This window comes from Neovison vison, chromosome 11 (assembly GCF_020171115.1).
Source record: "Neovison vison isolate M4711 chromosome 11, ASM_NN_V1, whole genome shotgun sequence".
Classification (NCBI taxonomy): domain Eukaryota; kingdom Metazoa; phylum Chordata; class Mammalia; order Carnivora; family Mustelidae; genus Neogale; species Neogale vison.
Genome location: NC_058101.1, coordinates 67,569,859 through 67,593,823, shown reverse-complemented (window position 1 = coordinate 67,593,823; position 23,965 = coordinate 67,569,859). Strand labels below are relative to the sequence as shown.

Below are 23,965 nucleotides of genomic sequence, written 5' to 3'. Positions count from 1 at the left end.
AGGGGATGGCAGGGAGCAGAGGTACAGCTGGCTGGCCCAGGGTCCAAAGCTGCCCAGGACCTGCGCCACCCCCAGCCCGGCTCTGTAGGGCGGGTCTCCAACGGGGCTGTGTCACCTCCTCCAGGGAGGCTTCCCTGAGCCCAGGCTAGGCCAGCTGCCACCTCACCTACCCCTCTCTCATGCCTGCCCAGCCCTTCCTGCCCCACTCCGGCACAGGGCCTTGTCCCAGCGGGAACCAGCCCAAGTCCATGGCCCTGAGGAAGGACGCAGACCTCTTAGGCCCCCTCTGTCTCCATTTAGAGCCCAAGAGGGGCATAGACCTCTCCTGCTCCCCACTCCAGAGGACCGTCCAAGCATCCCCGCTGCAGGGGCCCTCCACTGTGCATCCCTCCTGCACCAGCGCACATGTCCGTCACTGTGCCATCCCACAGATTCTTTCCCCTGTGTGTCCTTTAGAGGAGCCCAGTCCACCCCAGAGCTCCAGATAGGGACTCCAAGAGAAGGAGTGGGGCCTGAATCCAGAAGGGACGTCCCAATTTGGCTGGAAGGCCCCCTCTGCCCACCTTTCTTGGTTTCCTCCCCCACCCTCACCCTAGCCTCAGCTCTCCTGGCTATAAAAGGAGGATGGGAGTACCCACCTCTTGCAGTATTTGGGGGATGGCATGAGGATTTCTGGCCCAGGAGCTCGGTAAAGGCAGACTTACTCCCCACCCCTAGGATCCCACGAGGGGATTTAAGGCCCTAAGGATATCGGAGGGAAAGAAACCTCTAGAAAGCTGCTTCCTAGCCTCCTCCACACCTACTGGGCCCTGGCTCCCTTTCTCTGGACCCAGAGTTTCACCTCCACCACCGCACCAGGAAGCACCCCCCCCACACACACCTTGTCCTCAGGACAAGGTGTTCAAGGCCCTTCTTTCTCCAAAGTCTCCTCCTCCTGCTTCCAGGATGCCCCACCCCTGGCTTCACCTTCTCCTTGCCTACTCCATCCCTGGGGTGAACTCCTTGCTCCCACCTGGGTACACAGCCCCAGCATTCTGGGAGTGAGGGGCTGCCTGCTTGCCTGGACAGCCCACAGCCTGCCTTTCCCTGACCCATGGCAGGTGTAGTGGGGGACAGGCCATGTTTGGTTACATCCCAGCAGGCAGGTTCTGGGACCGTGGTGTGGGGGGACACAGAGCCTGGCCTGGGGTCATCCGAGGACCAGATCCAGCCCAGCATGACAGCCAGCCTCCCAGAAGCCCTGGCTCCCCTGCCCTGAGATGTCCAGTGTGCACCAGCACCAGAGGGGAGTCCAGGGGACTTTTGTCCCTGCATCCCTCCCCCAAATCGTCCCTGAATTCTAGTCTGGCCATGAGACCTTGGCCAGCTCACTTTAGCCTCTCTCAGCCTGTTTCTCAGCTATAAAACAGTTGACAGTACCTGCCTTTTGGGGTGAAAGAAGGATCCATGGAAAGACCCAGGCAGCAGTGGGCAGGGCACAAAGGAATGCCCCGAAAGTGGCAGGGATACGAACATCATCCCTGATCGGCAAGTGCCTCTAACCGTTGGCCCTACACACGGAGACAAGGGGCAGGGCCTGCCAGGTCACCACGGCCAGCATCAGAGTCCCCATTGAAACGGACTGGACTGGAGTGGCAGCTGCCCAAGCCAGCCAGCCATGGGCACCGGGCCCGGCCTCTGAGCGTCTGGGGCCTTCTATAAAGCTTAGCGCTCAGGAGAAAATGGTCTCCAGAATACAGTAAGGGGGCAGCGATGATATCAAGATGCATGAAGACATAATTAAATGTGTGCAGAGCTAACACAATGTCAATGTTATTTTTAAAAAAGATTTTATTTATTTACCTGGCAGAGAAACAGACATCACAAGTAGACAGAGAGGCAGGCAGGGGTGGAGGTGGGGGTGCTGGGGAAGCAGGCTCCCCACTGAGCAGAGAACCCAATGCGGGGCTCGATCCCAGGACCCTGAGACCATGACCTGAGCCGAAGGCAGAGGCTTTAACCCACTGAGCCACCCAGGCGCCCCTGTCAATGTTATTTTTAAACTTAAAATAAGAAAATAGTTTATTGTATTTGTGAACAGTCTTTGGACTAGATTTTTCACTTTACAAGTTTTCCTGCTATGCTTGATGACCCTAGACAACTTAAACAATTGTAAATTAAATGAAATTTTTTTTGTAAAGATATCCAAAAACAATATATTTTTTTTAAGTTTATAGTGAGAAAAAAAAAAAAGGTCTGAGGGTGGGATGTGGTATAGACCCAGGCATTTGCTGTGGTGTTGAGCCAGAGGGTGGAAAACTGATGGCTCGGGGCCAGTGACCTCAACCGTTTTCAGGCCCAGGTGGGACAGGGGTTAGCCCTGCTGCTGCTCCCAGGCCCCTGATGGCTGTGAGCCCTCTTGTCTGAGGGAGAGTACATCTGGAATAGATGGGCAGGTCTCCCTCCCACAAACAGTAGGAACCTTGAGGCTCACACCAAAAACCCCTCTCCCTGCCCTGGCCTTTCTTGGGTTCTCTGCCCTAGGCCTTTCTGGCTTGTTCCCTACCTCTTCCAGGAAATCTTCCAGGCCTTCTAAACTGTACCTGGCTGTTACACATGGTCTTAGGGTGGAGATCTTCTAGTCTTAGGCTGGAGGCCCTGAGGGTCTGAGCCCAGGAAACCCAACCCCAGCCCCCACCCCTGGGCTCCAGCTCATCTAGCAGCTTCTAGACTCATAGGGTTGAGCTCTGGCAAGTGTGGCCCAAGCTGCCTCCGGAGGACACTGAGGCCTCCCAGATAGTCCGGCAGGGCCCTGTGTGATGGGAGGCATGTTATCACCTCTGATGGGACCCTGGCCTCTGTCCCACCCACCCATCTCCCTGTGAGGTGTCCCAACCACAATTCTGACTGTGCTCTGCTCTGCTCAGAACCCTCCCATGACTCCCCAGTACCCTCAGGACAAAGCGGGAATTTGGTGTCTGGAGTGATCCAGTTGAGCTCCTGTGTGTGCTCCGCCCTTGCCAGGAGTACCCCCCCCATTGCTCACACCCTCGGGGGCATTCTGATACCCCATATTCCACAGATACCCCCTCACCCCCAAGGCCCAGCCAGCTTCACCAGTGCACGTGTCCCTACTCTGGACCTGCAGGCCCCCAAGAGCAGGGAAGGTCTGGGGCATCTGGGTGCCCATCTTTGCCCAGCTCTGGGGCAGACTCTAGCCCTGGGGCGCCCTGAGCACACCAGCAGAAGACAGAGCCATGCTTGTGTTTTTAAGTCTTCGGGGTGACATCCCCTTTGATTAACTGCTTGGTGCTGGGCTCTGCCCCTCCCCTCTCTGCAGGAGAGGCCCTGAGAGTTTTGCCCTGATCACTGTAAAGAGCCCCCAGGCTGTGCTTTGAGGATGTGTGTGAGCCTGGGAGGTGGGTGTGATGCTGCTGTCTGGGAGGGCCACCTGGAGGAGTGGCCTCTGAGGAGCTAACAGCCTCCAGGACTCTGGGTCAGGGAAGTAGCAGGGGCAGGCCCTTTGGGTCTGCTCACCTTCCCCCCAGCTCCCAATGCAGAGTCCAGGGAACCGTAAGAGCAGGGACTATCAGTCCCCAGTCCCAGCCCTGGTGGTTTGAGGTGTCCAGCTCCAAGCAGGACGCCTCCTCCCCACTCCCAGACGGATCTGAGATGGGGTTTGCCCTGTGTGTCGTACTTGCTGGCCCCCAGTCCCCTAGCCGCTGCAAGCAGCTTTCCAGTGGCCACAGTGCCCACCCCACCGCAGTGCCCACCCCACCCCAGGCTAGACCTGCAGGAAGAGCAGGCTGTGGGATGGGCGCCCCCTGGTGGCCATTCCAGGCTGTAGTGAGGACCCTGGAGGGAGCCCCATCCTTAGCCCCATTGTCAGCCCCAGGAGAAAGGGAGCGCCCCATCCCACTCCTGCCAGGGACCTCCTGGAGATATTGTCCCATCACCTTCCTCAGCATCCAGGACTCTAAATGGCCCTGTTCTTGGTGCTCCCACCCCACCCCAGGGCCGCACAGCTGGTGCCTGGGGCTGCCCACCTGTGGTCTGGGGGAGGCGGTCCAGGCCTGAAGATGGGTGGGCTGTATCTGGGCATGTCTGTGGGGACAGATGCCACCAGTGGGGGCGGGCAGCAGGGCCCCTCCAGAGGCCAGGGTGTGGGTGTGGGAGTTGGTGGGGGGGGCTCTGGACAAAGCTGAGCCTATGGCGAGAGGAGGCAGGAGTGGACAGGGTGTCCCCTTTCTTCCCATCCCCATGCCAACCCCCCCCCCAGAGGCTGAGTATGGTGGCTCTCCCTGCTCTAGGGATTCCTGAAGTCCCGTGGGTACAGAGAGTACTGGGTGCTCCCAGTTCTGACTGTCCATCCTCTGACTCGGTCACCGGCAGGCTGCATCCGGGTCCTGGGTACCTGCGGGGCCCATCCAGGCCTAGGGCCCCTGCCTACTGCCAGGAAGCCAGCGGTGGCGGTATTGGGGAGCATACAAGGCCTTCTCCCCAGGGCCTGAGCGAGCCCAAGAGAGGGGTGAGGCAGGCAAGACAGACCCAGGTGTGCCCACTTCCTGGCAGCCCCCAGCCTTCCTCTGGATGCCAGACAGGGGTGTGGTGGGTGCTCTGAGACTGATGGTGCCCCTGTCCCCAGAGCGGCCTTTAGAAGTGGCTCTTCAGGCACAGCGGGTGGGGCTGTCTTGGGGCACTCTGTTTCCGCTGTGGCCACCGCCTACTAACTTCCGTGAGCCTCAGTTTCTTCGCCTGACACAGGGATCCTGCCCCGCAGGGGAGTGTCAGGGGGAGTGTCGAGGGGAGTAGAGTGCTTAGAAAACAGCAGTGGGAACACCACAGCAATGGTGACAAAGGGGAATGGGAGCCTCAGGAAGGCTAGTGTGCTCGAGGCCCAAGACCAGCTTGCAAGGCTGATTCCAAACCTGGAGCTCTTGGCTCTCTCCCTGTCCCTTCCCCCAGGGATTCCCAATCCTGAGCCCCTATTGTGGCAGGCAGCAGGCCATTCCTAGAACCATCCTGAGTGGAAAACTCTTGTGTTGGACTCATCTCTGCCCACCATGTCTTGGCTCTGCCCTTGGAGTGTGGCTAGCCGTAGAAGGGTAGAGTGACCATACATCCCTGGTTTAGCATGGAAAGTCTCATAATTCAGTACCGTCTTCATTCCTGAACAAATGCTACAGCTAGTTACCCTCACTGGCAGCTTCCGTGGTCCAAGACCTCCCTGCAGGGCAGCCGGGTGTGGGGGTGCACAAAGGCAGGCCAAGTCTGACATGCAGGGCCTCCTGGCTCCTGGCCACATGCAGAGCTCCCTTGTGTCCCTGGGGCCTAGGCCTCTCCCTTTGGAGAGCGGCCCTGTCTGTGCCAAGGGCAGGCAGACCCTCTTTCCTGGGTCTCCACTCCTCCCAGCCTGACCTGGCAGATGAGGAGGGCCTGTCACATCTTAAGTCTGGAAAGTGACAACTGTGGGTGCCTGTTGAGGAGAGGAATGGGGACCCTACAGGGTCTCTCCATAGAGGCTTCTCCTGTAAGGGGCTGACTTCCTGGTCAGTGGCAGCACGGGCTGCCTTCCCCGTCCCCTGCCAGCACACGACTTTCCGGAAGGCACCACTGTCCAGCCGGCAACATCAGCTACAGCCACCCACAGGGGTGGGAGGAACTTTGTCCAGGTGGGCAGCCTGATACCCCTTCTATTCTGCTCCTGAAAGACTCGGGACTGCTCCTAGGGAGCCTCCAAATTCTAAACACTCTTTTACCTCTCAGAAAGAAAGTGGATCTGGTGGCCACTGGGTTCCTCCCAGCTATTCCCCCGTTCCAAGGGACTGGGCACACAGTTCCCAAGGGATTAGCCTCCAAAAGCAGAGGAAGACACCATTGCCATGGCAACCCCAGGGTGCAGCCTGGTGGCCTGCATTCTCCCCAGGGCACTCCAGAAGGCATAGGTGGCCCAGCCCTGGACCAGGGTACGGAAGCCCCCCTCCGACACACACATACAGGCTAGGGGTCAGAGCTGAGGACACATGAGACAAGGGGCTGGACAAATAGGCAGGGCATGGGATGGGGCTTTTGGGGAGTGGGACAGGCTGGCCACCCCTTTCCTAAAGACTGATGGGAGCCCTTCATCCGTCACAAGAGTGCAGACATCCCGAGCTTTCTAGGAGAGAATGTGTATTAGCAAGAACACCTTTGCCTCCCAGACAGAAAAAGAAGTCTGCATTCACATCAGAAACCAGTGTCTGCAATCCTTAAAGAGATTTATGGAAATGGCTTCGAATTACAGCATTTAGAAAATAAAAATAATCTCAATACATAATATTCCCTCCATTGTATATCCAAGAAGCCGTCTCTATGCATGTGCACCCACTATGCCGCAGTAGCTGGATTTTCTTATAAAAGAAGCAGTCGTGTGCCATCTCTCTAAAAACAGAGCTGCAGCCGTCACTGCAACATGAAGCCTGAGGTTTCAGCCTGAGCTGTCTGGTGCGGGGTGGCTGGCTGCCTCAGCCTGGGGTCCGGGGGTAGGTGGGGGGAACAGAGGGAAGGGGGTGGTGGCAGCGGGTGGGCGGCTGTCCTCTGCCCTGGGAGCCCGGGGCCTGAGAAGCTGGGGACCTGGGTCTCAGCGCTGTGCAGGCGGCTGTTTGCCCCCCATCCCATCAGCAGGCAGGCACCCGAGGGCAGTGGGTGCCTGCGGGCCTAGAGGGGCTGGCTGTGCATCTGCACCTCCCCCTCTGAGGATAACCCAGATGTCTGTTGTTTGGCCAAGGTCCGAAAGGGGAGCAGGGACAGGTGCACTGGGGAGTGAGGAGGCAGCTGCCGGCTCCAGGTGGGGAGAAAGAAGGGTAAGTGTCCAGGGAACTGAGACCTGACCCCTCTCCTAGAGGTGCACCCCATCTGCCCAGGATTTGGCCGCAGGTGTGACCCCATTTCCCTGATCAAGGGCAAGCTCTGAATGGGCCTTCTACTATGGCTGGGCCTCATGGCAGCCTCTCGGAGGGATGGGGGCGGGGCCGGGAACCGGAGTGCCCACCCCCGCCCAGACAGCCACCTCACTGCCGGAACTCCTGCTGACCCCTGCCGTGGGCCCTCCGTGTCAGGGGAGAATGGGGGCCCACAGGTATCAGCGGGGATGGGTGCGGGGGCGCGGGGCGGCCAGCAGCACCTCCCTGGCGGCAGCGCTTGAAGAGGTGCGTAGCGATCCCGGTGCGGCCAGCGGCTGCTCGGGAGTCGCAGGGCCCTGGCAGCTGCGGGGTGTGGGGCGAGTCAGATGGCCGCCCTGTCGCTGTAGAAGGGCGTGACGTGGAACACGTAGCAGTGCGTGCACACGCGCACTGGTTTCACCTGCCCATAGCGTGGCAGCGGCGCTGAGTGCGAGGAGCAGCGCGAGCAGAAGATCTGTGGTGGAGGGGTGGGCCCCGTGGGCAGTGAGCCCGGGTCCTCCACAGCCCTCGACCCTGGGCCTGCGGGGGGCGCTTCCCACGCCCTCCCTGTGCAAATGCTGCCGGGACCTCCAGAAAAACCTGGCCTGTGTCACCGCCCCAGGAGGCCAGGCTCATGCAGGGGGTTCGGGCACCACTCCCACCCTCTTCCTGCACCACCAGCTCTGCAGTGGCTAGGGACAGCACCACTGGGGACCCAGGGTGTGGGGGAGCTGGGGGCCTCAATTCCTGGGGGCCAGGTCAGAGCAGGGCCCAGGGCTCAGGGACCCCTGCACAAAGACCTCAGAGGCCTTGTCAGGTCCCCAGGGCTTCTGTCCTGGCCTCCAGAACCCCAGCGCAGCCCAGGGGAAGGCCCAGAGCCTGTCCCGGACCACAGGGACACCCTCCACCAACTGGACCGCTCACCTTCCCACAGCTGCGACAGTGGTGCTTCCGGCGGATGACAGTGAAGGGCGCTTTGCAGGCCGTGCAGAAGCCACACGCCTCGTCGGGGACCCATTCCGGTGGATCTGGGACAGTGGGAATGAGGTCAGCCAAAGGGAGACCTGAAGCAGTGATGGTTGGCTGCCCTCCTTCTCTCCCACCAGTCCCTGGACCCCAGCTGCTGGCTACGGTCTCAGGAAACCGCTGGCCTCACGGACGGCGCCTGTGCACCAGCCCCCAGGGACAAACTGTGCTGTGCCACCAGCCAGGCCACCAGCACTCAGGATGTGGGCTGAGAGTGTCCACCCGGATGGTCCTCTCCCTAGCTTCTCTTTGTCAGCACCCAGCCTGGCAGACCCCTTGGGCAGAGGTGGTGGCTGAGAAACGAAGAGATCGACCCCCCAGCGCAGCTCTAGGTGCACCCTGTGGTGGCCTCAGACGCCCCCAGCCTTGCCCATCCAGGGCGGTTTTCAGACTCTTGGGGTCCTAGAGGCCCAGGGAGACCCCCAGCCATCCCCTCCCTGACACGTCTGCAGGCCAGGCTCAGGCCAGAGGCCACCCCCTCCTTCCACGCATGTGGGCCCTGTCCCAGCTGACTTCTCCTGGCTGATGGAAGCCTCTGGAGGTTTGCTCTGGAATTCGGGAGGCATGTCAGCACAGGGAGAAGCGGGGTCCCAAACGCAGCGAGACAGGCACTGTCCTCCCATTTGGGGCAACAAACTGACTGTGGTTTGCCAGGCCCCGAGGCCAGCATCCATGGCCTGGGGAAAAGAGCAGCTCGGATCCCTCCTCAGACTACAGTGTGTGCTCAGAGGTGGACCTTGCAGCCTCACATAACCCTCAAGCTTGATGCTCAAGTGGACACAGTCCTGTGTCCCTAAGCCCCACCCTCAGGGCCTCCAAACAGAACTCGGAAGGGCCTGGGGTTTCCTGGCCTCCTGCCCACCCTGGAGAATCTGCCCCTCCTCCTGCTGGCTTGCACAGACCCCAAACTGCCTCCTACCCAGCTCTCCGGCCTTCCATTCTGGGCCCAGTCAGCTCACCCCCACCCTGCAGGGAGGCCGTATCTTGTGCTTGCCCCCACCCTCCACCCCATGTCAAATCCTAGGCTGGCCCCAGGGAACTCCTGGATGACAACTTTAGCCCCTAAGCATCTCCAGCTCAGGCACATAAGGCCAGATGCACTCCTGTGCACTGGGCAATGCCAGACCTCACAGCTCGCAGCTCATTAGTCACTCCTGAGCAGAGGGGCTCCAAGTTCCTATGACAGGTACCCTTGTGCATGGTTTTTGGAAAGGTAGAGGTGAGGAGCTTGTGCTGCTCCTGACACCCCAACCCCACAGCCTCAGTCACCCCTAGGGGACTGGGGCACACCAGGAAGGCCTTGAGCTAGGGACCTCTGGCCTATGGCGGGGTCAGCTTCGGCCTCCTCGGCCCTGATCCTGTTTGACACCTGGCCAGGCTTTTCTGCCTCCATCCATCGCCACTCCTCTCTTAGGCGTCCAGCCCCTTCAAAACTTGTGGGCAACCCCCTCTCCAGAGAAGGGTGGCTAGTGCCCCCAGCCTGCCCGGGAGGCTCCCTCCCTGATCACTAAGCCACCGGGCCCCCAGCAGGTCTGACCTCCAGTCTAAAAGGGGATAAGGGGCTTGGGACTCCCATGTGACCAGACAGTGCAGTCCCCTATGAAAAAGGTGCCAGATAGCTGCCACGTGAGGCCCTTCCTGTGGGCAGATGGGTGCAGGTGGGCTCAGCCACCTCTGGCCACAGCCAAAGGCCTTGGGTAAGGGGGCCCATGTGCCCACCCTAGGGGCAACTGCAGGCCCAGAGGGCCTCTGGGAAGGGACCACCAGTTGGAGAAACAGAGCCTTCATGGGTTCTGGGTCCAGACAGAGAGGCGGCCAATCCAGAGAGGCTCCTCACTCCCTGCCCAGCATGCAGCACCTTGGGGCCTGGCCCAGACCTCACACACACCTTCCAAGTCCCCATCTCTGCTTTTGGCGGCCAGTTCAGAGGATGATGGGGTCTCCTGGCACAGGGCACAGTCCTCCAAGGCTGCACTCCGTAGGCTTTGGGTGACTAGAAGAGAGAGGGAGGGAGAGAGGAAGGGGTGGGGTTGATGGGCAAGCTCCTGTCCCTGCTAGGCCCACCCGCAGGAGACCAGAAGTGGGTCAGTCCCCCCAAAGCCAGCCGCAGTCCCCCAGCACAGGGGTGAGTTAGCACCACCCCAGCAGGCTGTGCTCTGGGCCCTGAGGTCTGCAGCTGCTCCCTGCTGTAGGCCGCCAGCCCCAGAGCCCCTGCACTGTCTGTGTGTGGAAGGTCCCCCAGGGCTATGACCCCCGAGGCAGTAGGGGGACCAGGCCTGGCTAGGGGCTGGGAGCCAGAAGCCAGGAGCCCACCATCCTTGCTTGCAGGACTGGTTCATGGCACCTACCTTTTCTGAGTCATGATGTTTCAAAAGCAGCCCTGCCCCAAATTCCCGGAGAGCCTGGTGGCCCGGCTCCCAGGAGGCAGAGCAGGGGAAAACACACAGGACTAACTCTGCTCCTTGCCCACCTGCAGCCAGGATGGGCTTCTGGCAACTTGCCCTCCTGGGTGGGGGCGGGCTTTCCAGTTGGGCAGGCTGCCCCGTGCACCCAGAAGCCCCATGAGGATGGGCAGCTCGCCCAGAACAAGTATCTCAGCCTAGCACAAGGGGAGGGCCAGCAGGGATGAGGCCCCTCCCCACCCCATGCATGTGGGAGTGTGTGTGTGTGTGTGTGTGTGTGTGTGCGCGCGCGCGCACACGCACGCACATGCATGAGAGTATGTGTGTGTGTGCATCCACGTGTGCGTGTAAGCTTGTGTGCAGTTAGAGTGTGTGCGTGCATGTGTGAGGGTGAGTGTGTGTCTGTGCTGGGATGTGTGGGGATCTGTAAACACGTGAGGGAGGTCCCAGGCGGCCACTTCCCCCCATGAGGTGGGGCCTTAGGACCTCTCCTTGACCCTGGGCTGGGCTCCCACTGTCAACGCGGTTGGGATGTGCCACGTCCGGGTCTCACTGTCCGGCACCCTCCCCCACACCTCTCCACAGCCTGCTGGCCTTGAGAAGTCAACGGCCTTGCTGGAGGGCATGCAGGGACAGCAGAAGGTGCTGCACACACAGGCCTGTGCGTGGAGGCTGGGAGCACCTGCAAACCTGCCAGGGCACCTGTGGGGCCTGTGACCTGTGCCTCTTGGTACGTAGTGGAGAGCCCGGCAGTGCTGGTAGTTCCGTGTGGGCGGTGGGCCACGGAAAGGCAGGCTGGATGGCTCTGGAGGGCCTCGCGTGCTCGGGGGGAGTGTGTGGCCTGGGGTGCGGTGGGGGGGGGCGGACATGCCCTTGGGGGCACTCACCCTTCTTTAACTTCTCCTTGTCATCTGTTTCCGGCTTGGTGGCCATGACCTCAAAAAGGGTCTTGAGAATACTCCTCAGGTCGCTGGCATAGTTCGTCTGCAGCTGGTCGGCCACCCCTGGGAGAGAAGGACAAACGGACAGCAGGTCAGGCCAACCAGCTACAGGGGCTCAGGGCTGAGAGCTGGGTGATCCTGGCCAGAGTTCACAGCCCGGGACTGACACATGCTCTTCAGAGCAAGAGGGGGCCGGCCAGCCCCTGGGCCACAGTTTGGCAGAAGTCAAAGCTCAGGAGTCCAGGGAAGGCTGGTGGCAGGGGTGATCACATAGACGGCCCCCTCCTAGCAGGAATGCACTCGCCCCACCCTCCCTGCAGAGACCTTGGGAGGTCTCCTCCCTCTGAAAATGAGGGCCCTCTTGGTGGAAAGCAGTGCTGGGTTAGCTCTGTGGGGGTGGCCCCGGCTGCCAGGGATAGCAAAGTGAGGGAGAAGCTGCAGACATCCCACCAAAATGGGAGCCCAGGGACCCATCCCAAGGATAGTGCTGCAGTCAGTGTTTCCAGAGGATTCTCTGTGCACCTGCTGGGCATGATGTCCCTCCAACTCCTGACACAAACCTATGCAAACCAGAGCTCAGAGTCACCCGAGGTCCTCCTGGTCCCACCTGGCCTGACTTGGCCGTGGCCATGGGGCCCTCGCCCCCCAGCACGACCCTGATTCTGTAGGATCGTCAGGCCACGGGCCGTGCTCCTGCCAAGCAGGCCAGCTGGAGCCCAGCCCTCAAAGGTGGGGGTGGGAAGGGCATGCGGGAGGCCCGAGAGTGCTGCACGCTTTTATACTGTGAACCACACGAATGTGTTCGTTAAACAGAGAGCCAAAGAAAAGCTCATGTGCCTCTGAACCCCCGGGGGTCGGGGGTGGACCAAACAGGCAGTGTAGACATCCCCAGAGTGGGAAACAAAACTAGGCGGGGTACACTAAGCCTGAACCACAAACTGAACAGAACCTCCCCGTGTAGGCTGCCAAGGCCCCGTGGGAGCCATGGGTTCCCCAGTCCTGGCTGGGGGGCCTGCAGAGGAATGAAGCCCTCTTCCCTGCCCCTGGGCTGCGGATGAAGAAATGACACAGGTGGGCAAGCCTCCAGGAACCCCACAGCCTGATGCTGCCTGCCCCGCCCCACACCCAGCTAGGCACCTGAAATGCAAACAAACAGGCGGTGGATGAGGTCGTGGCTGCCATGGAACCTGGACCGGATCTTCTCTCTTGTGGTCGAGGAGGCGGCCTCCAACCCGGCCTGGTCCGTGGAGCCACTGCATGAGGAAGGAAACACGGGGCGCATGGGGGGCATGGCCAGGGACTTCTGGAGCCTGAAAGCCCACAAGTGAGAGGTAAACTCTCGCGGCACGGAAGTCAAGATTCCCGGGCTTCAGTATGTCACCCCCACGGTGCCCCAACGAGTCTGAGTGGGCAGAGGGAGCTAGATGAGGCAGGAAGGACCCAGCACAGGGTCTGGAGGTGGATGGACTGGTCAGATTTCGGACTTCTGGCCTCTCCGCAGTGAGGGGGTGATTTTCTGTTGTTCCAAGCCCCCACATGTGGGACTCTGTTACGAAGACAGGGTCCTGCCCTCACCACGCACTCCCTTCTCCGATGCGGCTGAGTGGGACCACCTGGGGGGAGCGCCCAATTCCTCCATCACTCCCTTCCTTTCTTCTCTCTCTACTCCTCTATCCTACAATCTAAGAAAATTTCCCCATTTTCCCTTCCAGGCTTGTCCCTGACGTTTAATTTATGCTTAAATTTATTTAAGCATAAATAAAGCCTTGTCCCTGACGTTTAATATATGCTTAATGTCAGCCTTATCCCTGAGGTTTAATTTATGCTTAAATTTAATTTATGCCACGGAAAAGCACAGACACCCCCAGCCACGGAAGAGGGACACAGGCCTGAACAGGGCCCCAGGGCTCCATGGGCCCCCTTCCTCCAGCCCAGTGCCCTCGAACATGACGAACATTCGTTAACGAGCTTTAAGTGTTTCCCTGGACTGTGGAGCAGCCACGGCCGGCAGGCGGTGGCTGGACATGCCCCTGCTCTGCTGGGACCCAGATGACGAACCACGGCTGTCTCCTCCTGAGCTGCATGGTTTCCGTGGACAGGGCCCCCGAGGATAGGGAGTCATGCAAGGTAAGGGGGTGGGGACTTCGGGGTGGGGACTTCACGGTGGGCAATGTCTGCTGCCACTCACGATCCCCGGAGTCAGTGACAGCTCTGCCCAGAAGATTTGGGAGCAGGGACCCAAACAAACACGGCTCACAGGTGTTCACAGAGGCATTATTTTCAAGAGCCCCAAGGTGGGCACAAGCCAAGCGTAGATCAACAGAGAAGCCGGCAGACACCCGTGGTCCTTCCACACGGGGAAGCACTATTCAGCTGTAGAAGGAACAGAGCCGTGCGTGCAGCATGATCAGGAGGAAGTGGGAAGACAGGAAGCTGTGACCCAGCAACTCACGAAAGGTCCCAGTGTGTGACTCCGTTTATCTGAAATGTCTAGAGCAGACAGATGGATAGAAACAGAAGGCGGGGCTGGCGGCGGGGAGAGGGAGCCGCTGCTCAGGGACACGGTGGTTTTTTTTTTATCGGGTGACAAAAATGTGTGAATAGCTGCAAACATGCTAAGAACCAGTCAAGTGTACACTTCAAAGAATAAAGGAATGTTTGTTTGTTTGTTTTTAAAGATTTTATTTATTTGACAGAGAGATCACAAGCAGGCAGAGAGGCAGACAGAGAGAGAGGGAGAAGCAGGCTCACCGCTGAGCAGAGAGCCCGATGTGGGGCTCGATCCCAGGACCCTGAGATCATGACCTGAGCCGAAGGCAGTGACTTAACCCACTGAGCCACCCAGGGGCCCCAAGGAATGTTTTTCTTGTAATCATGTCGCAAACTCCTATTCAGGAAACAGCTTGTAAGGTAAATGTCTGTCAGCAGTGGGTTGGCTCAACAAACTAGGTCCCATCCACACAATCTCCACTTTGTAGAAGGACAGATGCTAGAAGTGTTGACAGATTAAGTGAAAAGGTCGTATTCTAAAGTTAAAGACCTCGTATGTGCCTGGTGAGACATGGGGAAGACCATCCCAGCATTACCACCAAGTTTATCTGAGGAGCGGGACTATGGAGAAGTTTATCTTTTTCCCAAGTGTCTTCTGTGAGCAAGGGTTACTTTTGTCATCAGAACACATGTGACTTTGGGGAGAAAGGCAGTGCATCTGGCAGCAGATGGCACCACAGTCCTGCCTGTGGCGGGAGTCAGCCACTGAGTGGGTGCCCCTGGGGTTCAGCTCTGCAGCCCCAGCCCCACAGCTTGGCACCCCAGAGGCTGGGATGTCTTCCCAGAGACTGGAGGAGCGGCCTGCACGCCGAAGCTCTCTGATGCCACAGACAGTGGAGGCCATGGAGCCTGAGACTCTGGCTGAGTGGGGGTTGGGGGGGTCAGCGGAGAGAGAGACACCGAACTCCACACAGAGGTGGATCCTAGGCAGGCAGTCAGCTTCGAAGGGCTGAGGGGAGCAAAAGAAGAGACCACCGGAACTAGAAGCGGGATCTCAGCTGGGACCTGAGCCGGGGTCTTGTCTGGGTCTGCCTGGCCCCGAGGGATGGCCATTGTTTGGGCACTGCCCAGGGCCACCCCTTCAGAAGGGTGTTGATTGTCCACAGGCAGTCGCTAGACAGAGTGCTGACCAACGGCGGGCACTGGACCCTTTGTGGACACCATATAGGCTGAAGGCAAAGGGGCACTCACATCTACAGGGGAACCCCGTTTCCCACGTACTGCCCAGCCAGCAGGCTGACAAAGTGGGGACTGTCTGGAGACCAGGCCCCAGGGCTCCTGCAGAGCCCTGCCCAGCTCAGCATGCCCACAGGGCGGGCCCTGAAAGACTCACAGAGGCAGGACGAACCCGAGGCCTCAGAGGAGCTCAGTACCCAGGACTTGGCAGGCCTAAACACCCCTGGACATGCCAGGGGACACCCTGAGGAGCTGCAGCTCCTACCAAGATTACCAAAGGCCCAGAACAAAGAATCTTTCCAAACAGAAGTCAGAACATGTCTGTCCTCTGTTGTAATCTTCTACCCCTGCTTTCCAGTCCAAGAAAAAGCAAAAATCCTTACTGAGGGTTACAGGCCCTGGCAGAATCTGGACCCCTCTCTGTCAACCTCCCTCCCCATACCTGCCACTTACTTATGCTTCTCAGACTTCCTCCTTGCTATCTCAGAGAAGCCAAACATATCTTGGCCACAGGGCCTTTGCATAGATGTCACTGGGCCCAGACCCAGACACCTCTATTTGGTATGCTCTGCTGGAAGGCCTTTCCTTGACTACAAGCAGGACCCCTGCCCCCAACAGCTCTTTTCCTGCCCCTACCCTGCATTGTGCAACTTGGGACACTCAGTACCCTGACTTAGCATGTGTGTGCTGACTCTCACTCTGGGAGACTGCAAGGCTGGCCCGGCAGCACCCTCTCTTCTGTTCACTGCTGCACGCCCAACACTGAAGGCAGCCCCACCCACTCCTGCTCCTCACTAACCTTCCATTCTTTACCTGCTGGACAAAGAGTTTGCGTTCATTAGATGTGGGGGAGAATGAGAAGAGGGCTCCCCGTGGGAATGAACGATTTCTCTCTGGAACACTAGATGGGGTTCAGGAAAATGAGCCACCAGCAGAGCCTCCTCACGCCTCACAGCTTTGGAATGCTCCCCGCCCCCCACCATGAAGGAGGAGTGGGAGGGCCCCCAAAAGATGTGTCCACCCCAAACCCCCAGGACCTGAGACTGGACTGCCCGGACAGGCTCTAAATCCAATGACAAGGGTCCCACTAAGAGCAGCAGAGGAGACAGAAGGAGAGGAGGCTGTGTGTGGATGGAGGGGAGACCGAGGGACGAGGCCACATGGCCATGAGTGCTGGGAGTCCAAGGAGCCAGGTCAGGAGATAAGGCCCTTCCCCTGGGGCCTCCAGAAGGAGCATGGCCCGATTTCGGACTTCCGGCCTCCAGAACTGTGACGTGGGATCTTCCTGTTGTTTGAAGCCCGGTGTGCCCTAGTTTGGTCCTGCTTCCCCGGGGAAACCATTTTGGGCACAGAACCGGCAATCCAACCCCAGGTCCATCTCTGCCCTGCTGGGCCCAGAAACTGTTCCTATAGACAGAATGCACGGTAGAATCACCACCGACTGGTCCAGGGAGAAAAGGCCGATCACATGTGGAGGGCATCAGTGCACATGAGAAAGTGGCGGCCAGAGCCAGCGCTGTCCAGGCTCCAAGGACATGGCCAGTTCCCGCCAACGAAACCCACTGGAGCTTGCCAGGCATTATGGAGAGGCAGCCCCACGAAACACATAATTATGGCTCGAACAGTTCAAGGGAGTCTAAGCTCGTAATCAGTGTTTAAACCTCTAGGGAAATCGCCCTGCCAGGACGTGTTTGTCTGCTGCGTTCTTCCCACAAATTGTGCGGTGGCCACAGGAGCACAGAGTGGGTCGGAGCATGTGTGAGGATCGTGTTCCAGCACGCAGGGTGGGGCTGGGGGTGGGCAGAAGGCAGGGCATAGGGCCACGTGGCCCTTGGGGTGGGAAGTAAGTCTTCTACCTCCTCTGCCTCAAGAGCTGGGGCCCAGGGCATAGTCTTGCTCCCCTCAGCATCCTGGGGCCCTGCCAGTGGGGAGGGGGGTCCCTACCCACTGAATCTCCTATGGGGAGCTTGAGTGCAGAGGTGCGTGTGTGTGTATGTGTGCACGTGTGTGCATGTGTGTGTGTGTGAATGTGCTCTAGAGAGTCTGAATGTGCCTATGTGAGAGCAAGAACATCTGTGTGTGCACGTGCATGTCCCTGAGAATGCATGTGCATGCGTGTGAGCACACAGGACGGGCACAGTGCCCACCCCAGGCCACGATGTCAAGACCAAACGCTCCTCCAAAGTTACCCAGCAGGGACAGAGGGACAGGACTGAGGGTCGACTGTGACCAGCAGACACCTCACACACCCCGCACAACCTCCCTGCCCCAAGCTGCCTTCTGGTGTCTCCTGTGAGGTCGCACACTATGGCCCAGCCAGCCATGCCCCGCTGTGCCCTCGCCATGACTGGCCATGACCCCACTGGCAGCCAGGCCTGACTCCGCTTGCCCTTCAAACCTACCTCGAGAACCAGTCACTCTGCAGCCTCGTTTTTTTCAAAAGATGTCAGTTATTTGTCTGTTATCTGTGCATTCCTTTAACAAGGAATTCTATTATGTTTTACTCTTATGTGAAAAGGTTTAAAACTGAGATCCCAGGTGTGTGCACGTTTAAGAGAGACCCTTGTGTGGGGAGACACTGCAGTCCATCAAGCTGAAGCTCACCTGCTTCCCCGTCCTGGTTCCAGGGTTACTGCTCCCTCCCTGCCAGTTCTGGGGAGGAGTGAGGCTGCCCAACACCACTGGGAAGGGGTCTGGTCCCCCCTTGCCAGGGTGAGGGCCAGGACTCATACATGGGCCCTTGGGGGCAGGGGCAGACCACCACAGCCATAGGGGGTGCACGATCTGGGATTGGGTTTCCTAGAAATGTCTTCTGGTCATCACTATGGATGATATCCATCAAGAAGGACACAGGAGTTCAAGTGTCCCGCAACACTTGTGGGGGACAGCCAGGAAGCCTTGGTGAACCCCTCATCACTAAAGGATGTGCTGCAGAGCCCCGAGGACTGAAGAAGTTTAAGGGACGAGTGGTTTCCCCAAACAGGGAGGACACACAGTAGACCCACTGCCCGGTGCCCCTGGCCATCGCTGAGCCCTCTTAGCCCAACGACTAACAGATGGGGTGGCCGTGGCCAGAGTGGTGTGCCTGGGTCCCTCAGAGTCACTTCCCTAGACACAGACTCCCCCCAGGCCAGTCTTCCTAGAGTCCAGAGGGATGGAGAGCCTGGCAACATGCAGGTCCATCGTGCCTGGAGTCACCCCAAGCCTGCTGGGACCCAAAGAGGGTCTGTGAAACAGGGTGCATATCCTCCTCCCATGCTGAGGAGCACTTGATGCCTTGCTGCCTCCCACGTTGCCATGGAGACTCTCCGTTTCTTCCACAGCTGCCCTGGTGGGTCCCATGTGTCCCCAAACACTGGCACACCATCATGTCCAGCTTTGTCCACTTGTGAGACGACAGCTCTGTCCCCGACAGTCCCTAGGAGACACCTCCCAAAGCTGGGGCTGCGGGGCATCGGGAGGAGCTGCAGAGTCTGGCAGGGTGGCCCCCACAGCCACGAATATCCACATGGCACACACAGGCTGGGATAGGGGCATGGGCCCTGCTACAGGGGACCATCTCTGGCTGTGCCTGAGAGATGGGCTGGACAGCTGCCACACCATGCTGAGGAGCAGGGGCCAGAAGAGGTCCCTGGCAGGGGCAGAAGTCTGAAGGACAGAGCCCAGGATGTGGGAGATTGGACGTGAGCACCGCTGTCCCCTTCCAAATCTCAGGGTACCCTGCTGTGACCGGCTGCCTCATTTTCACTCGAGCTAGGGCAGGTATACTTCCCCCAGCCAAGGACCCCGAGTCACACCCTCCAGCCTAAGGGAGGTGGTGTGGGAGCCAGGAGGATGGACTACATCACAGACCTGAGACTCAAGGCTAAACTCTGGGGATAGGCCCAGGTTCTGCAGTTGGCCCCCAAACAGAGTCAGACAAATGAGAAGGACTTCCCCCTGCTGAGGGGCTCTGAGCGCCTGTTTCAAATCTGTGAAACAAGGATGGCAAGGACATGCAGCTGTGGTGCCTGACAGGCCACTGGGCAAAAGCACTCCATGAGTTTCATCCAAGGCATACAGTGACATAGTGTAGCAGGGATGGGAGGAATGGCATCACAGACAGGGAGGGGATGGTGACCCAAAGAGCAAGCAAGGACCAGAGGCAGGAGAGTGCAGAGATGACCTAGAAAACGGACACTGGTCGGGGTGCGAGGAGCCAGCCACGGGGCAGGGACTGGGGCAGTTGGCCTGGACCCCAGAGACCAGGAGCAGAGGGACCCCTCACCCCAACACCCAGCTGTCTGGCATCAGCCTGTCTGAGGGGGAAGTCAAGAGGACGGAGCAGGGACCCAGGATTACGTGAATAAGCTCTTCCACTCACCAAACAAGAAATGGGTAGTTGAACAAATCTATGTCTAGTGAAGAAATTGAAACAATAGTTTAAAACCTTCCCATGAAAACTCTAGGCCCAGATGGCTTCACTGGTGAATTCTAACTAATATTCAAGGCAAAAATAGTACCCATTCTCTACATACTCTTCTGGAAAATTGAAGAAGTGGGACTGCTCCCCAACTCACCCCAGGATCTCAGCTTTGCTGATACCCAATCCTGAAAAAGACATCAAGAGAAAAGAAAACTGCTGTCTGACATTCCTCACCACCAGATGCAAAATTCTTAACAAAATTTTAGTAAATCAAAGCCAACAGTGCATAAAAAGGATAATACCTAGTGGCCAAGTAAGGTTCCCAGGAATGTTAGGTTAACTTAACATCTGAATATCAATCAATGCCATTTATCACATTAGCAGGCTAAAAGATAATGATACGATCACAAAATATGGAGAAAAAGCATTTCAGAAAAGCCATCTATTCTTGATAAAAACTCTCAGCAAACTGGGGATAAAGGAGAAATTCCTGAACCTGATTAAGAGCACTATGAAAATCCTACAGCCAACAGTGGTAAATGCTTTCCTTCTGAGATCAAGAATAAGGCAAAAACATCCTGTGTCAACATTTCTAGTCAACTTGTAGTAGAGGTCCTTGCTAGGGCAAACATGCAAGAAAAAGAAGTAAACCACAGCCAATGGAAAAGGAGACATAAAATTGGCTTTTTTCACAGGCGACAGCATCATCCATAGGAAGTCTGATGAATCTTTGTAAGAACCTTTATAAGTAATAAAGGGAGTTCAGCAAAGTCACAAGAGACAACACTGGTATACAGCCCTCAGATACAGCTCCCAATATAGGCTAATATAAGCCGTCAAAACTGGAAATCAAAATTATAAGACAATATCATTTATGATAGCATCAAAAATGTAAAATACTTAGAAATTAATCTGACCTGACAAAAGATGGGCAAGACTTCTACAATAAAAACTGTGAGACTTTGCTGAGAAAACTAAAAACCTAACCAAAAGGAGGGGTGTACTATGTTCATGAGTTGGAAGACTTGATATTATTAAGGGGTTAATTCTTCCCAAGTTGATCTGTAGATTCAACAAAATTCCAAAGACCTAGTAGGCTTTGTTTTTGGTTTTGCTTTTGTTTTTCATATAAATTGACAAATTGGTTCTAAAATTCACATAAAATACAGAGAACACAGAGAAAGCAAAATAAACTTTGAAAAAGAAGTTGTAGATTTATACTACCTGATTTTAAGGCTCATTATAAAGCTACCATAATCAAGACAGTGTGGTATTGGTGTCCCTGCAGACAGATCAACGAGACAGACTAGTGAGTCCAGAAATAAAGCCACATGCATGTGGCTGACTGATCTGAGGAAGAGAAATTCAGTAGAGAAGGGATGGGCTTTTTCAACAAATGGTGCTGAATTGGTTTCCCTTATGCAAAACAAAATAAAACTTTGATCCATACCTCACATCATATACAAAGTTAGCCCCAAATGGATTACAGACCTAAATGTAAAACAAAAAATATAAGGCTTCTAGAAGAGAAACCTTTGTCATTTGGGGTTTTAAAAATAATTCTTAGCTATGACAGCAAAATTGCAATCCATGAAAGAAGGAAGTTGACAAACTGTGGACTTCATAAAAATTAAGGACTTCTATTCTTCAAAAGATACTCAGAATGAGAAGACAATCCACAGACTGGGAGAAAATATTTGCAAATTATATCTGATAAAGTACCCCCAAATGAATGAGGAACTCTCAAAACTCAAGGAAACAACCAAATGAAAGAAACAGCAAAAAATCTGAATAGAGTAGACGTTTGACCAAAGAAGGCAGACTGATGGCAAACGAGCACATGAGAAGACACTCAGTGTCACTAGTCCTCAAGGGCTTGCCGACTGGAACCGCGGTGGACACTACTTCACACCGTCAGAACAGCCCGGGTTACAACACCTGGCGCCTTGACCTTTGCTGGACCTAGGGCCTGGGGAACATCTCCCTTTTCCCATGCCTTCCATTCAGGTCTCGGGGATGTCCCCGCCCCAGGGAGGCCTCCCCTGATTGCTCCAACTGCAGGAGCTGCATCAGACTCCACCTGTCACTCTCCATCTTATGCAGGCACCAGTGGAAGGACAGGTGGGGCCGGTGGAGGAAAGAGAGGGAGGGGCCCAGTCGTGTGCTGACGATGGTGAGAGAGAGCAGTAGGCAGAGAGAGCATTAGAGTAAGAGGACTTGAGAAGTCTGGGGTGCAGGGAGGCAGCCAGCCTGGAGGAAGGAGCTCTCTGGAATGAGGGGGGCCGTTTGAGGTCATTCTGGGTGGGGTCACCAGGGGGCAGAGGCCAGGACGGAGCTATCCTGGGTGCCCACTCACCAGGTAGTCACGGCCACCCCTCAGCCAGGCCAGCTCCACCCCTGGCTGGGAGTTTGTAATAATGACCCTAACACCGGGGAGGTCCGTCAACAAGAAGGGCAGCACCCTTCCCAGGACCCCTGCTCAAATGCTTACCATGTGCGGGCCTACTCCGTGGCCTTAGAGGGTTGTAGCGGGCCTGTGGGGTTCTAGCGATCTGGTCCTTAGTCACTGTGCTTGCTGCAGCGTGCATGGGGGGGTGCCTGTGAGGGGCTCAGGTGAGAGCCCGGCCCTGACTTGCCCTCTGACCGCATGCCTGCACTCAGCTCCCAGCCTGCCCAAGGTCGGCTGTGCACTTGCTAACAGTCATCACGCCTCATCTGCTTTTCAATAGTCAAATTAATTCCAAGTCCTTCTCTATTTTTAACCTGCTCAATCATTCTTGTTTTTCTTTCCAGGGACCAGACGTGGTGGGAGAGCTCGGTGTTCTTTGCACAGCGGCGGAGACACTTGCCCCGGGGACCGAGGGCTGCAGCAGCACGGCCCACACCCAGCAGTCCGGCCCCAGAACAGCTCTGGGCAATGATCAGTGTGTCCGATGGGGTGGACACAAGCCCAGGGCCCCACAGCTGCCAGAGAGAGGTTGGGGTAGTTCTGCCCCCAATCATGCCATCCTGGAGCTGCTCTTCTGCCAAGCCCCCAGGAAGAACCAGCCACGGGGCAGGCGGGCCCGGCTGGGAAACCGCTCCGCATCTCAGGTCATTGAGTGGTCAACTGGCCCAGCCAGCACAGTCCTTTCTGCTCCCATGCCTGACCCACACCCCCTTCCCTTTGAAGGTGTTGGCTCAGGACTCCATCCCCAGGGCAGCTCCAACCAGCCCCACCACCAGCACCAGGATTTGAGGCTATGGATCATACATTGGGAAGGGAGTCACGCCCTGCCGGGTTGAGGTGGCCAGAAGATACCGGGGGCAGGGCTGATCCCAGCACAGAGGAGCTGACCTGAATCCATCTGCTAGAGGGAAAGCTGTCGGGGGGAGGCATGCACACGGCACAGCAGAAGAGTCACTTCTGGGGAAGTTTTCCACGTGATGGAGGCCTTGCCTCTGGGGAAGGTTTCCACGTGATAGAGGCCTCCCCACTCACCACATGCTTCTGGAGGAAGCTTGGTCTGTGCAGCCACATGCCGCCCTTCCCTGGGCTGGCCATGGAGGCAGGGCCAGGGTCCATGGGGTCTTAGACAGCGATGTCAAATGGTTCCTTCCTTCTGGGGAGGTGGGTCACTGGGGCCCAGGGGGCTCCAGGAAACACAGGATGCCAGCTGGGGGCTGGACCCTGGGCGTCCCCAGGGCCCGACGCCCCTGAACCTGGGTCCCAACCCCGGCATCAGACAGAGGAGCTCAGTGGGGGTGGGGGGGTCCATGACAGAGCCACAGTACAGAGAAAGGCAAGGCATCAACTGGAAAAAGAGCCAGGGGAGACTCAAGATCAGGCAGAGGTGGGGCTGGAGGCCGGAGTTGTCCACAGCCCATCAGCTTGGGACAGTCCCTCCAAGGGCTGCAAGTCACCCTGCCAGTGGTCACGCCACCCGTGCAGAGTGGGAACGAGGCTGGAAACAGTGAAATCCAGTGATGCAATGGGGAGGGAAAGCCAAGACTCGAACAGCAAGACAGCAAGGAACAGTAACACCCCTGAGCCACGCACGCACCGAGGAAATAATGGGTGAGAAACAGGGAGTAATGAATATGAATAACAAGGAAAATGCAATGTAACAACCAGGAGCAACATTCCGTGGCTTCTCAGCTACTCCCCCAGACCCACCTGAGCTGGTGACCATTGTTGGCCCATTTTGTGGCCGACAAAACAGAGGCTCAGGGAGGCTGAGGTCAAGCATCCAGCCACAGGTGCCCTCCCTCCCTTGCACACAGCCTCCCACTGCCTCTGTAGGTGCAGGGAAGTGGGGCCTCTGACACCACTACCCAGACAGGTGAGGGGTACAACAGGGGAGGCGTGTCAGCTGTTCCCCTCTGCAGGGACGGAACACTGGGTCAGAGCACACATCGCCTGTTGAGGACAGAGGCTCAGAAGCCTGTGCTGAGGACAGCCCTCCCAGATTCTTAACATTCGACCCCAAATGACAGCCGGGGAGGCCCACCAGCTGCATGAGGGAGATGCAGGGGGACTGCCAGCCAGATTCGCGAATGCAGCTGGAGAACGAATCCTGCAGAGCA

General features: G+C 57.4%; 1 protein-coding gene across 2 annotated transcripts in view; it reads right to left on the bottom strand.

The window, feature by feature from the left end:
• Positions 1–6,219: 6,219 nt before the first annotated feature.
• Positions 6,220–23,965, bottom strand: part of ZFYVE28 (zinc finger FYVE-type containing 28) — a 108,424-nt gene continuing 90,678 nt past the window's right edge. For both annotated transcript variants that reach the window (XM_044267920.1, XM_044267922.1), the window contains exons 9-13: positions 12,406–12,521; positions 11,215–11,331; positions 9,814–9,918; positions 7,824–7,927; positions 6,220–7,374 (exon numbers count right to left, since the gene is read on the bottom strand). In XM_044267920.1, coding sequence (XP_044123855.1) covers positions 7,243–7,374; positions 7,824–7,927; positions 9,814–9,918; positions 11,215–11,331; positions 12,406–12,521 — 574 coding nt within the window. In that variant the 3' untranslated portion in view covers positions 6,220–7,242. The remainder of the gene's footprint in view (positions 7,375–7,823; positions 7,928–9,813; positions 9,919–11,214; positions 11,332–12,405; positions 12,522–23,965) is intronic.